Genomic DNA, 16,274 nt, shown 5'->3' with positions numbered 1-16,274 from the left:
GACTACGTGGTGATCTGATTCAAGCATTCAAAATTCTAAAAGGTTTTGACAATGTCGACCCAAGGGACTTTTTCAACCTCAAAAATGAAACAAGGACCAGGGGTCACAAATGAAGATTAGATAAAGGGGCATTCAGAGCAGAAAATAGGAGACACTTTTTTACACAGAGACTTGTGGTAGTCTGGGACCAACTCCCCAGCAATGTTGTTGAAGCTGACACCTTGAGATCAATAAGCTACTAACAACCAAACGAGCAAGATGGGCCGAATGACTTCCTCTCGTTTGTAGACTTTCTTATGTTCTTATTCTTGCACTCGCTTCATTGGAGAAATGGATACATACTGAGTGGGTGCCTGCATTACTGTTCTGTATCTACACTGCTTGTATATGCTTTTCATTGTAACACTTATCTGTTTTACACTGCTTGTATATGCATTTCATTGTAACACTTTTCTGTTTTACACTGCTTGTATATGCACAACTTGTACTTGCTTTAATTGTAGCTATATTGTAATTGCTCTTACTTTTAACTATATTTAACTTCTTGTACTTGCACTTAACTATATTGTATTACTTTGTAACTTGTTTTTATATTTTTGTACTTGCACTTAATTTTATTGTAACTAAAACTTTGCAACTTTTGTGTCTGCTAAGCAAATTATTATTATTATTATTATTATTATTATTATTATTATTAATAATAATAATAATAATAATAATAATAATATAATAATAATAATAATAATAACAACAAACATGCTGTCTTATGGTAAACATGAAGTAAATCGTAGGCATAACAAATTAAACAAACACACAAACAAATAGGCATTTCTACACAGGTTTTGCCTACTATATAATTAATCATGCTACCAATTAGTTAGTTTGGTGCTGATGCATAGAGTATTGTGAACGCTTAAAAACATCATGACATGACTTTCAGAATTAATGTTGAAAGACCTAATAATAATAAACCTTAAAAATCATATCTATAGCAGGCAAGCCCGTCGCTAGGCATACGTAAGCCGAGCTGCATAACCTAAATGCTCTGAAAAAAAAAACAACAAAAAACACAGGAAGTGGTGGTGTTAGCACCAAAATCATTCTCAGTGACAGAGTAGATGTACAGAATACCTTTGCTATAACAAGCCTGGTGGGGTCCAAGCCTTTTGTTAGTTATATATTGAGGGGTTTGTTACAACAAAAGGACAATTAAAATTAACAGTAAATTGTTAGAGTAAATCAATGAGACGATATTGTGCATACAAGTAGAATTACATGTACCTGTTAATTTCATGTATGCAGTGTTCTGCCTTTATCTAATTTGTTCAATAATTAAAACGCAGTACAAAAAGCAAAAATCCCAAATTGAAGCTGAACTTTTATTCGAAATCAGTCTGACATGAATCATTTCAAAGGCCACCAAATCTTAATCCAACATACAAGAATCCTAAACTGATATTTTATTCCAAATCAACCCAACCTGGAAAGTTTGACATGAATTTTTTTTTTTTACATTAATCAATTTTGCTTTGCCGCACGGTTGTTGAACAAGCCAAAAAAACGTGCTTTTTGACAACCTATATTCATGACAGAGATATGCCTGCGTTATAGCTTCGTTTTGGAGGCATAGTTACATACACATTCTTATTAAGACTTTGCTGCGAGGTGGCATCCCGTGCGTATAAACCGGGATATTGACAATGTGTGTATATTTTAATAAAAATCCTTAACGCTAGCCTTCAGTCGATTCAGGGCCAAACTCGATATTTATTACACTAATAAATGATCAAAGATAATCTGCCAATTGTTAACTAAGAAGTAACACGTCGCTGTGGGCCAGGACCTACACCGCTAAAAGTAATTCATTTTTAAAAGGAGTCTCAGGGTGGAACTATTCTGTCTCTGTTTTTTGGCTTCTCTCTCTGCTTCACAACAGCAACAAACATGGTTCTGACTTTGCGTATGCTTTTTGCTGGGCTTTCAGCGGGTGTGATACCAGGTAATAAGTGACATAGGCTTTTCCAGTGTAAACTAATTGTAGGCATATGTTTATTCTGTTTGAAGATTGCAGCTCCAACCCCAACTAACACAGTCAGTGTAGGGTGTCAAACCGATCCTTGAAAACCTGCAGTGTTGGAACAGAAGTGGTTCAAAATGTACAGTGGCTGTATCAGTTTGTGTTGCTACAGATGATATAGAGGCTAGAGCTATAGCTCAGCATGACTGTAGTGAAAAAGATTAAGCTGACAAATGGTTTTTGATTCAAAAACACCTTATATACAAGAAAGGTATACCTCCAATACAATCATATAAGCGCGAGATTTAAACTGACTTTGGACATGGCCTCAGTACAGCTCAGTGCATACGTTTGTATCAGAAAGCATGGATATCCATGGAGTCAGTTCGAAAGAGATGACAAGACTGACAACACTTTACAATGATTAGTATTTATACCTTTGGAAACAACTGTTGACTCCACACCCATTTCTTTTACTTCTGTCCAGTGATAGGGGTTTCCACTCTATCACTGAACCTTCCCTCTGCGGGGGAAAAGGGGGGGGCTGCATATCATGTTGTACCTAGCAGGGCGCATCCATCTTGTCTTTCAGTTCCCCTCCCTCATCTCACACTATCTCTGCTAATCTCCTGCCTTTTGATGTTTAGTGCAGACACCCATCTGTGACTTTCAGTCGTGTTAGGCTATGCAAAACTGCACGTAGCTGGTTTTGCCAATGGTAAATGAAAGAACTTAAAACTTACACAATACTGTATATAACCTTAATATAAAAGCATACTGAATTAGTAAGCACATTAAAATGACTATAAAAACACATTCACACAATTTAAACAATGATTAAAAAGAACTTAACTATAAAAGACACACATACAATGTAAAACTTACAATTAATAACATCATTAATACCTCATGCAGAAAGCCATCACTGCATGATCACCCATACCTAAGCCAAGCAGCTCCTCCTGATAGCAGTCCAATACAGCACCCTGTTACAGCTGTAATGTCTGTCACCTGTTTTTAATTGTGCCGTTAATTAATTAATTTTAATTAAGTAAATTGGCTGCTTATTAGGAGGGGAAATAAAGGTACAGGAAAAATGGAAGTAGAGAGACTGAAACAGGAGTGCTGGGTTGAGGGCCACTCGAGAAGCAAAGAAAGGAGCTTGGGAGATATTTCTTGGTAAACTACATCACTGCTTTTGGAAAGTTAAACCTGGATTCTTGCAGTTCTGGAGGCGTATGCAGTACTGAAAGTGAATTTGACCTAAATTGGCTGTTTTAACTTATTGCAGCTGACATGCAGGTTCACCAATCAAACTAAGTAAGACAAAACCTTTCTTTCTTTAGCGGTTGTGATATTTTCCCCTCGAATAGTACTGCCTGTAAATTAGATTTTAAATACTAATTATATTTACCTTAGCTTAATGAGGTGGGACACTAGAACTAAAGGATGATGTTATAAAGTATTATTGCAGTGTGTTTGTAACATGTTATCGGAATCTAGAGGGGGGTGAGTTGATTGCTGACTAGGTAGTTAACACAGCCTACAAGGGTTTGCAGGTGTGTGGATTTATTATTTTATTATTGAGATTGCTTATTTTTGTTGTTGGTTTGTTATTGCACATTGTGTTCTATTATGTTTTTGAGTGTGTGAGTTTTATGTATTCCAGTTTGATTACTAGCAGGCACTTTAGTTTGGAGTTCCTCGTTATTTAATTTCTGTTAAACCCTCCTAGGTGTGCTCACATTTATTGTGCACTTAAACCTCCCCATTCTACTAAAGTCTTGATTGCACAACGCCACTTTGTATTGCTGCTACTGTTTGTAATTACTGAAAGATATTTAATTTTATACGATTTTAGACTATCAAATAAAAGATCATTGTTTTTTGTATTTCTTGTGTGAAATTGGTATTCTTTGAGCTCCCCAGTTCCCCCATTCCTTTATTGCCAATATCCAGACCTTACTGGACAACAAAGGTGGTGGCAATGATTGCGCTACCCGAACCAGAACGACCTCGCCTGCAGACAGGGAGTGTGTGTTGCACAGCTGATGATGACTCAATGTCCTGACAGTGACACAGAAGTAGCTTTGGATGAGAGTGAGGCTTCCACCTCACTTGATCTAGATTACTCTCCTGAGACCGACAATGACAGTTTAAACATTGAAAGTGATAGAGATCTGCTGGTTGAGGATGCCATGTACATTGTATTCCATTCAAAATTGAAACGTTTAATATTTGCCATGAGCTGGGGTGCAGCAAAGGCCTTCTGGAGGAACCAGCTTTAAGGTCTGTGGATTTGCCACAATATTTACAACTGAGTGTGTGTCAGGCCAAAGCTATAGATGGGAGTCACACCCTAGAATCAGTGGGATGTATGCTGGGAATCTACTTATTCCATCAGCCCTGTTTCTTACATGGAACTCTTGCTCTACCTTTGCAGAAACCCACCAAAGCAGCAACCTTAAAGCTCTGTCTGCAAGGCAGTGTAACAATATCCAGACTGCCTTTGTAGTGCATGAAGTAACAAGGATGTGGCAACAGCATTCAGAATCTGTACTTGCAACAATTGGAGACACCACTGTAAATGTATCTGATATCCTTTGTGGCTCCCCAGGTCACAATGCAACCTATGGCATCTACACTCCTGGACGTAGACTCAAACCTCATTGCGGCTCAAAAAACTGTCCTGGTTATTGAAGTAGCCAACTGCTATCACATGGAACCAGAGAGGCTTCAAAGATGTCTCAGCAATAGTTCAGCCATCCAGTGTAACTGGAATTAATACCTATATACTTTTAATGTACATGTGTTTGTGTACTCAAAATGTTTATAGATGCTTTTTTAAATTATTTCAGGAGCACAATTGCACAATTAACACTCTGGCAACAGACAGACATCCTTCAGTTGCTAAAATTTTGCAAGAATCATACTCTCAGCATGAGTATGATCTATGGCAGTGGTTCTCAATCTGTGGTCCTTGGTACATTAAGATGTTCTTTAATAATTCCTAGACCAACAACGAAGAGCCATAAATGTTCACATTAATGTTACATTTTAGGGGGCTGTGTGTGAATTTTTTATAACACCATACAAGTCCATCATTATTGTAAAAAGTTTGCTTCATTTGGACTTGCAACATGTCCTAATTCTGTTCATAATGTTTCTTAACCTTCACTACACAAACATTTACAGAGTGAAAAGAACCGGGACACCAGCCTTGGCAAATGCAGATCTCACTAAATCTGACAAAGTACAGTCAGTGACGAAACATGGCCATGTCCAATTGTGAAGAATTGTATTTTTTTCATAAATAAAATGTTTCAGTTTTTATCAGTCCAACTGATGATATTGTCCACTTCCCTCTGGATAATGTCTGTGGATTTCATTCACAGCACAGGAAGGGATAACACGTTGTACATGCCTTCCTAGTCTTCTGAGCCTTAGCTTAGCTTCTTAGCTTTTACATGAGTTGTCCAGTTTCCAAATGTCCATAGTAAAGTAAATGCACTTGACATGAGTGTTCTGGGACCGGTTGTACTAATGGGATCAAAAATCAGGATTGGATCCCAGCTCATTTTTAGCCAGCTCATGAAAAGGTGTTTGTGTACAAAGCGGATTTGTTTTGATCAGATCTTTGAACAACACTTGAGGTATAGGAAGAATGAGTATGGTGCTTGTACGGTGCTTGTTAGGCTTCTGCATACGGTGACAATAAAGACACAAAGGTGGACAAGAGCTGGCTTTAGTGGTGCCATTTCATTAGAAAAAAGCTATAGCCACAGGGAAAAATTATAAAACATTAAAAAAAAATTGAAAAAGTATTATATGTTAACAACTTATTGTTTAATTTAAAACATTAAAGCTAGTATATGTATTTTGTAATACCTAAGAAGGGGACTATTATTATTATAACAGTAATAATAATGCAAAGCGTACAAGAATTGTGAAACTCATAAATAAACATGCTACCTGCTATTGATAGGTCATATAACACAGTCAGCTAGAATGTCTGTAATAAGCAGCAGGGCAGTATCCAGGACCTCTCTATCCAGGCACACAATTTTAAAACTGGCATTTTGCATGACGCAGGGTGAATCTTGGGCTGACAGTTTTTCAGGAATTCTGTGCTGTATGCAAGGAATTTAAAAACAACAAACACATTCCTCATGAGTCGGCATTACTGTGCAGTTACAGCAGCTGCATCAGCAACTATTTGGCTGTTCTGTCAGGATCCAGATCTCTCACTATCTCGGTCAGATTCCCAGGAATCTGAATCCTTTCTTTCAGTTTCAATAGGGCCTAGTGAAAGGATGGCTTTGCAGGGGTGGTGTCAGAAACCAGAAACCAAAACCAAAAACGCTTGCTGGCGGTGAAAACTGAGCCGCTGTGCTCAGTTTATTTATTAAATAATAATACAAACAAAATATTTAAGCAAAACACACAACTGAAAATAAAGGGCGCGTGGGCCAAAGTAAACAGAGAAAGTGGATGGACAGAAAACAAGTACCATGCTGGAGTTTCCAGCACAAAATAGCAATTGTTTTCTGAATCTCTCCTTCTGTCTCCTGTTCTCCTGTTCTCCACTCACAAACACACAACCCCAAGTGAGTGAAAACATGCTGTTTTTATGCAGCTGTATCGAGACTCGATTGCTAATCAATCATTCAATTGGAGTCTCGGTACAACTGCATGTGAATTAAGTTTAATTCCCCATGCTCACATATTACATTTTACCTGCACATGAAGTGTTATGCAATCCTCATTCCTAAATACAAATATACATTATAAACACTTGTTCTCATAACCCATATTTATATCCCATGTATTTTATACATAAACACCAACATTAACACACTACATACAACATAAAACACTTAATAAACATAAAGGGGCGGGACACTCCGCCGCAGGCCTATTTGGCCCTCAATTGTCTCAAATTCATATGGCACTGGAAAGTTTTTACCAATAGATTCTAGCTTTTCAAAGTCTAATAAAGAACTGTCATTTCCGATATCAAAGTGCTCTGTGAGATTTGCCATCTTTGTTTACAAACCTGTCGGTTGAGCACTGCAACCAGTGACATCACAAGAAAACTGTCAATATGACAGAAGACATAAAAAATTATTGTGTTATATGATAACTACAAGGTTGTTTTGCGTCGGGTATGTTATCTTTAGCCCTTGATAAATAATTTGAATGCACAAAGTCCCGCCGTTTCCTTTCCCATTTAAGAGGATGGAATTGTGTGTGATCTCACCTACAGCTAAAACTGCCTTGTATACAAACAACAACAAGGTCTAAAAAAAACTCAATTTTAATTCTTAGTATTGGCATTTTGTGATAAAAAAATATATATTTTAGTGTTATGACAATTTTTAAAGGGATAAATCATAGACATTGCCTGCTTTTGATCAACTGTTACACCTTTAAATGTGATTTTCACAAAGTGATACCTCAGCAGCATACACTGGAGTTCTATTTAGGTTGTTTAAATAGTTCACTGGCTCACTCCATCAATATCAACTGGCCTGTGTAACACCATTAAATTAGTCTAGTTCACCGAGTTAAATAATTTGTCACATAAGTCAGTGGCTAGTCATGGATGTTCCTCCTCATCCTAATAGACTTTCCAGCAGAATATTTATTAGGTGCTGGATGCAGTGGCAATATCCTGTTTTTGGGTGAATGGTTCCACAGTGCTGAGTTTAGTAAACATTGAACGTGAAAGCTCATAGATGATATCCAAATTAACTGGCCTAATGGCTCAGCACTGTACGCTGTATATAAATGGGTTGCAATGCCCTTAATAGCAAACCTTGGTGAGCAATTAACCTTCTTTCAATTCCAGAATTATCATATGGTCAGTCAGCATTAATTTAAATATATAGCCCCCATGTCACTAGGTCCTAATTATGAAATGTGTAAAAATAAAAAGGTATGCATTATTGTTTGCAATATAAGCCGTTAGGATAAAAAAAATTAAGTGATACTTTGCATTCACTGCTTAATCTTAATGAAAATAAACTGGGACACAAAAGGCAGATGGGTGGTGACCTCAGAAATCAGCTATTTCTTATTATAGAACTAACTTCCTCATTACATTGTTTGTTAATATTAAGAATTGTACAGATTTGTACAAAATCATTATAGGAGTCAGAATGTTTTTTTTTTTTTTTTCCATCAATGAAAGCTCATACTATCAGTATATAATCTAAGGGGTCTAATCTCAAAAGAGCATGTAAACCCTGCGTAGCTTGGATCTATGCACGAGATATACACCCCCCACAATATGCACATTCTCATACAGAAATCTCTGCCACGTAGCTGGCTGTGGGTGGGGATTTCTGCTCCGAACCTTGGAATGCAAATTTGGCTTAAACAAAGACACGCCTCTGAGTGGCCAAGTAAAGGTGCCCGGAATTTGTGTTTGACTAGCATTTCTCACACAACTAACAGTATTTTACATGTCAAGTATAATTTGAGCTATAACATTCGTTTTTTCAAAGTTAAGCAATCATATTATCATAATAATAACACCCCTGCCTTAGTTTTGAAATTAGCCCTTGGCTCAGTGACAAATATAGCATGTTTGATTGTAATATGGTGATGGCTGACTTTACCTGGAGAAAAACAAAAGGATCCCTGTGAGATATAGGGCTTGTTCACTTTTGATAGCTTGCTTCACTGGAGCAACGAATGAACATGATTTTTTTTTTGTTAGTTCCGAAAAACAAATGCCAAAGTAAAGAGTTTGAAGCATTTAAACCAGAAGTAAACATGTACGTTGCTATAAAATAAATCCAGACAACACAAGTTAAAAATGTATTATTATTTATTATTATTATTATTATTATTATTATTATTATTATTATTATTATTAATATTATTATTATTATTATTACTACTACTAAGAACTGTTTCACATAGCATTTGTGTTTTAATCAACTGTAGTTGTCTTCAACTGTATTTACTACTCATGGTTGCTAGGCTGAAGCTCCTATGCACCACTTACTCTTGCTCTCAGGCTAAGTAGTTTACGTGTGGTGTCTCCTCGTCTTTTGCCATTTCAAAATGTGAATATGTTCCACGTATCTGTGGGAACTCCTATTTTCAGCTAAACCATGCCTACTTTTAATCCTGCATGCTCCGAAGCGTGTATCTGTGCTCCAGATGTGTGCACACTTTTCTCCCTCTTGTTCCAGAATGCAAATAGCAGCTCTGACCCAGCGTAAACCCTTCAAGTCCTTTGAGAATATGCCCCTAAAATAGTAATATGTCACAGGAATTATACAACTTTGTTTTTGAATATCCACAAGTTTACAGCATGAGAACATAAGAAAGTTTACAAATGAAAGGAAGCCATTCAGCCCATCTTGCTTGTTTGGTAGCTTATTGATCCCAGAATCTCATCAAGCAGCTTCTTGAAGGATCCCATGGTGTCAGCTTCAACAAAATTACTGGGGAGTAGGTTCCAGACTCTCACAAGTCTCTGTGTCAAAAAGTGTCTTCTATTTTCTGTTCTGAATGGCCCTTTATCTAACCTCCATTTGTGACCCCTGGTCCTTGTTTATTTTTTGAGGTCGAAAAAGTCCCTTGGGTCAACATTGTTAAAATCTTTTAGAATTTTGAATGCTTGAATCAGATCACCGCATAGTCTTCTTTGTTTAAGACTGAATAGATTCAATTATTTTAGCCTGTCTGCATATGCCATGTCTTTTGTTTTTTAATTTAGTTGTCTCCAATGTTTTTACCCTGGTTTTCTCCCCAACGTAGTGTGCCCAATGATTTTCTCTATCCTCGGCTCACTGCTCACAACCCATTTGCCATGTGTCTGCCCAGCTCTGAATGCTGTCTAGATCATTTTAAATGACCTTTCCTGCTGCAACGGTGTTTGTCACTCCTCTTATTTTTGTGTCATCTGAAAATTTAACAAGTTTGCTTACTATACCAAAATCTAAGTCATTAATTTAGATTAGTAAGAGCAGAGGACCTAATACTAATAATGTGGTAGTCCACTGGTTACCTTGCTCCATTTTGAGGTTTCTGCCCTAATTTGTACTTTGTTCTACTCCCTAATCCACGTGCATGCATTTCCTTGGATCCCTACTGCGTTCAATTAGAGAATTAATCTTTCATGCAGGACTTTGTCAAAAGCTTTCTGGAAATCTAAATAAACCATGTCGCATGCTTTGCAAATATCCATGTTGCATTCTCCAAAAAATCAAGTAGGTTAGTTAAACATGATCTCCCGTTCCTAAAACCATGCTGACTGTCTCCTAATAGCCTGTTACCATATAGTTAATTTTCCATTTTGGATCTTATTATAGTTTCTATAAGTTTCCATATAATAGAAGTCAGGCTTATTGGTCTGTAGTTACCTGGTTCGGTGTTGTCTCCCTTTTTGTGGATCGGTATTATGTTTACAATTCTCCAGTCTGTCGGTACAAACCCTGTCTCAAGAGACTGTTGCATGATCTTGGTTAGCGGTTTGTAAATAACTTCTTTCATTATATGAACGTGTGGTTTGCAGTGCACAGTGAAAGGTGATGCAGGTGCTCCAGATAACGACAAACACAAGACAGTTCACAGTTCCAATATTTAATTTTGCTGTGTTGCATGTCAACAACACTTTAAATAGTAATTTGCATGAGCTCTACACAACAATGTGTATTGCGCCATGCTTAAAAGGAGGGTTACTATCCTGAACATAAAGGACACAAAAAAAAGGGGATGCACACACTTTCAACACAGTGTGTGTTCTCGGTGCAGTGGGGTGCAGGTTGCCAATGGTGCCCTGTGTACTCTGGGTTTGTGTGCTGGCCACCAGCGACAGCCGTCTACCAAAACAAACAGCAACAATTAGTCAGGTACAAAACAAACAAAACACGAAACACTCACTATCCCACAATCCTCGTTTCCTCCCATCAACCACAACAAAGGAAGCAATTACGACGTCACATCCTCCTAAAGCCCCGCCTATCCTCAGCCCCGCCTCCTCCGATAGCTAGTTCAATCACATCTCCTCCATTTCACGAATGACACTTCACTCACTGTACTAGGGTAATGACTCCTGGTACCGTGACACCATCCCTTTCCTGAGTGGCCGGCTTCCGAATGCCCCCAGAATGAACTGCCCAACCATTCAGTACAGGGCACACAATTCCTGCTGTACAGTGCTTTCACAGGTCGAGAGGGAGATTGCTGATTCGGATTCATTCGCTCTTTGTCACAGAATACTATTGGGAGGATCTCATCTGACCCAGGGGATTTGTTTATTTTAAGAGCTCCTAGACCCTTTAACATTTCTTTCTCTGTTATGCTAAAGTTATTTAAAACTGGATAGGAACAGGTTGACATGTGAGGCATGTTCATATCCTCCTTCGTAAAAACTTGTGAAAAGTAATCATTTAATATATTTGCTATTTTTTCTCTTCATTTATGACTTTGCCGTTTTGTATTTCTCAGACATTTTATTTCCTCCTTGAAAGTTCTTTTGCTGTTGTAATATTGGAAAAACTTTTTGGAACTGGTTGTATCCCCCTTGGCAATGTTCATTTCTATCTCTCTCTTGGCCTTTCTAACTTCCTTTTTGACTTGCGTTTGCAGTTCCAAGTACTCTTTCTGTGTACTTTGTCCCTTTTAAATATGCCTTTTTTCTAAAATCACTAAAATTGATATTTAAACCATTTTGGCCATTTTGTTTGAGATTTAGATTTGTCTACTTTTGGGGTATTTTTTTTTCTGTGTATTTTTTCTCTAATGTACTGCAATCTACTTCTGTTAGTTTCTGTTTCATTCTTTCAAAATTTGATTTTTAAAATTGTAAACCTTAGCTTTAGTTGTTACGTTTGGGTTTATAAAAAGTACTTCAAATGAGACCATGATGTGATCTGAGTTTGCTAATGGTTCTCTGACCTCTGTTTTAGTTATTCTCTCCGTTATTGAAAAGACTAAATCAAGGCATGTGTCCCTTCTAGTCGGTGCATTGACTAATTGCATTAGGAAGCATGACCAGTTTCTGAAGTTTTCTGTTATATATGTTTTGACCTCTACGATACAAATGTCTGTATTTTGAAGGGATGAATGATGACAAGCACTAAAAATCATTTTGTTGGCCCATGTGTATCTCAAGACTTTTGTAAAGGCACAGCTTGGGTGCTATGGTTGAACAGTTAAAAGACTTTACTGTAGTTTGCAAACAACATAACTTTAAAAGGCCACAAAAAAAATGTATATTTGTTTTCTTTTTAATAGATACTGACCAGCAAAAAAGGGAGAGATTAAAGGCAGCAATAATGAAGTACCAGAAAGAGTTCCAGCGTGTGATGCTTTCCACCAATCATAGATCGCCTTCTCCAGAGGCAAAAAGAGTGAGTACTATAAAGTTTTGCTATTATTTTAGATAAAATATTACTGCTTACTATGTTAGCATCCAGTAAATGTACTCTACTGTTTTAAATGGCTGTTGCTGCCATAATCACTTCAGTAACATCTCCATTATGTGTGTAATTTGGATGTATAAGTTTAAAAAGTTGTATTTTTGTAGGCACAGCTGGCACCACAGTACCTCCTGCTGACCTAGCTTTGATTTATTTCCTGAGGTGGGAGATCAGTAGCAATAACATTCCTGCCAACTAAAGATCTGACTCGATTATGTAAACCAAATTTGCCGTCATATTTTACCAATATTTTACCATTATATATATATATAAATTATAAGAAAAGAGAGGGTTAAGAGAGTACCATCTAAATTACTACCAATCATTTTAAAAATTGTTTGGAAGCATTTACTTATACTTAATTCAGAAAAAATGAAAATAGTATTTCCAAAAGCACCAATCGTAGCTTTTATAAGGGTTGCCAATTTGGCTGACATTTTAGTCCACAGTAAACATAAAGGGATCGTAGATACAACACGGTATATTGAAACCTGTAAAAGCACATGTAAAGTGTGCAAATATATTGGTAAATATAAAAGTGAAATCGCAAATAAAGAAAATAAATATTCAATCTTAAAAATCTGTCATACAAGGACAACAACCATGTACATGGTATATTTTGCATAATATTTATTATAATACAATATGTAGGAGAGACAGGTACATCATTATATAAAAGAATACAGAATCACCAATCAAATATAAGAAATAAACAAATAAATGAACCACTAGTTCAGCATTTAAAAAGGAATAGACACCATGGATGACCTAATGTTTGTGATTTTAGAAAACAAAATGTATTTGATAATGTACAGTATAGATGAATAAAAGAAAATAAATGGATAAATAGACTGGATATCATGATCCCAGAAGGTTTAAATAGAAAGGAACAGTAGATCGTTACATCATTAGCTATACAGTGAATGACATCACAAAGACATTAGATTTAAAGATAAATAAATGGGTGGTTACCATAGCATAAAAAGCCTATAAATACCTCCTATGTTTGTTTTCAAACACACTTTCCCTTGACATAATGAAACAAACGAAAACATAACGAAACATCAGGAAGTTGTTTGTTTGAGCAAAACCTTACATATACTGTATATATTGCAGCGTTTTGCAAGGAGGCAAAAAACAAGAGAGACACGCTGGTTCCTACTTTAAATCTTTTTTTTTTTATTTATTGTTACTGCTGGACACTCTCAGCGCCCAAAAAGAACAGTCAACAGCACTATCAGTACACACGATTCAATACACAGGAACACAGCAACCATGGCAACCAGAACAGCAACAACCTTGAATGTTGTCGCAGCGCCTTCATATGGGCTTAGCTACCCCCTGTATGTTGATGAGGGGAGAGTGACACACACATCTCATTGGTCCTTGGCTGCACACTTTGGGTGAATGGGAACAAACACGGAACCCATGCACATAGAATTACTCACAGACAGGACCAACCACAGGGGAGACACAAACCATCCGCAGCACGACTGATACAGATAGACAGAGGAGACACAGACAGAGGTAAACACAACAGGCGCTGGGAAATACAGAGCAGGAAGGGAAAACAATTACAGTACAGGAATTACAGTACAACACAAATGCACAGATTGTTACTATATATTAGGGGTGTTCTTGAATACAAATCCATATTCGGATATGCAAAATAATGGTCTTCTTCCTAATGTTAGTAATGGCTGAATAGAGTCAGGCAGTATTCGTTGCAAATAAAATGTTTGAAATGTCTCTCATTTCAACCATGCCTCCCTCTGCAGTCTGTGACACTGGCAGCCAATTGATGTGGGGAAGGTGGAGTTGGCCTGTGTCACTGTACAGAGTCAGTGCTTCAGTTCATTCGATTCGAGAGGACTATATAGGGTAAAGTTGGAATTGTTCTTAAATTTCTTTCGCCATGTCAGGAAAAAGTTGTGTTGTCATAATAAAAATAAAATATTTTGTTGGAGGGGGTAGGAATTGTCATTGTCTCTGTGTATGGTGCACAGTTGCAGCACTAGGCACCAGTTAGGATGTGCACGGCAAGCTGAGTGAAAGAGGAAAACACTGTCTCACTGAGGTTTGGGATTTTAATAAACATTTATTTTTTGTGTGTTTGTTTAATACAATTATGGCTGCTCTATGACTGTCTGTGTTTACAGCTTTCAGTCACTATATTTCTTTAGCATAGTTCACAGTGCCGTGCTTTTTTACCACAAAAATCACAATTATTAATATTTATTGAAAAAAGCTGCATTTCTCTGCTTTGCCTACTCTTGCCTCAGTAAATTAATTGAAGATTTTAATTGTTAAATTGTTTCGATCACTATACGTTTTGATTGCTACGTTTCAGTAGCTGTCTGATTGTGAGACAAAACATTTGTAAATAATAAGTTAAACTAATAATTTCTTACTATGTTCTACTACTGTAGCTCTTTATAATAACAGTTTGATTGTGTCTTTTGTTTGATATTGGTGCTGCTTTCTCTGCATTGTAATCATTTGACAAAAAACATTATCTTTCCTTTTATTTTTTTGTGTAAACACATAAATATTATTTTATTAAATAAATAACACAACATAAAAGGGCACAAGGGCAAAACAAATTTTTAACACAAATACCTGTTTTAAGAACACAAAACTTTTGTTTGTTTGAAGGTTTCCATTCCTGGGCAATGCCTTACGGATTACCAAAAGTTCCCCCCCAAAACCCCCCAAAACCCCCCAAAACCCCCCCCCACAAAACACCAAAAACCTGCTTCCTCAGCTCCCTCCCCCCAAATGAGAAGCAGAGGCCTCCTTTTATGTCAGGTGGCTGGGTGCTGATTGATCGTTAATTAAGTTAATCATTTAATCAACTAATCAACCCTAGCCACCTGAACATAATAAACCCAGGCAGGTAGGGGAAATTAACCCCATCCCTGCCAATTTAAAAAGGGCAGAGCTTTGCTCTGCCACAAGCCTGTATACATGTTTTGTTATGGTTTTGCATTTAAATGGTTTAAAACATGAACAAATTAAAAAGCATTCGGAAGACTCCAGAAGAACGACACTGATTTAAAAACAAACAAACAAACAAAAAAAAAAAAAAAAACACACTCTAACATGAACGTTGGTTTAATCTGTTTAATCACAAAACTTTTCCCACATGGCTACAGAATCTCCTGAGTGATTTTTTTTTGCATACTTCAAACGGGATTCAAGGTGGGCTTTCTTGAGTAATGGCTTCCTTCTTACCACCCTACCATACAGATTTGTGGATTGCTTGGGTTATTGTTGTCACATGCACACTTTGACCAGTCTTGGCTATAAAAGCCTGTAGCTCTTGCAAAATTGCCATTTGCCTCTTGGTAGTCTCTTTGATCAGTCTCCTTCTTGCTCAGTCATCCAGTTTGGAGGGACGGCCTGACCTAGGCTGGGTCCTGGTGGTGGCATACACCTTCCACTTCTTAATAATCGTCTTGACCATGCTCCAAGGTATATTAAAGGCCTTTCATATTTTTTATACCCATCCCCTGATCTGTGTCTTTCAACAACTTTGTCCCGGAGTTCTTTTGAAAGCACTTGGTCATGGTCTTTGCTTTGAAATGCACTACCCAGCAGAGGGAACCTACAGGAACTGCTGAATTTATCCTGAAATCATGTGAATCATTACAATTTAACACAGATGGAGGCCACTTAACTTGGTGTGTGATTTTGAAGGCGATTGATTACACCTGAGCTAATTTAGGATTGCTATTACAATGGGGGTTGGACACTTATCCAGCCAAGCTATATCAGTTTTTATTTTTAATTAATATTCTACAAATTTCTAGAAT

At 37.1% G+C, this 16,274-nt stretch overlaps 1 protein-coding gene across 2 annotated transcripts in view; it reads left to right on the top strand.

The window, feature by feature from the left end:
• Window positions 1–16,274, top strand: part of LOC121315971 (spermatogenesis-associated protein 7-like) — a 117,990-nt gene that overhangs the window by 44,582 nt on the left and 57,134 nt on the right. For both annotated transcript variants that reach the window (XM_041250616.1, XM_041250615.1), the window contains one exon: window positions 12,275–12,390. In XM_041250616.1, coding sequence (XP_041106550.1) covers window positions 12,275–12,390 — 116 coding nt within the window. The remainder of the gene's footprint in view (window positions 1–12,274; window positions 12,391–16,274) is intronic.

The sequence above is a fragment of the Polyodon spathula genome, chromosome 5 (assembly GCF_017654505.1).
Source record: "Polyodon spathula isolate WHYD16114869_AA chromosome 5, ASM1765450v1, whole genome shotgun sequence".
Lineage (NCBI taxonomy): Eukaryota > Metazoa > Chordata > Actinopteri > Acipenseriformes > Polyodontidae > Polyodon > Polyodon spathula.
This window is presented reverse-complemented; position numbering and strand designations above follow the sequence as displayed.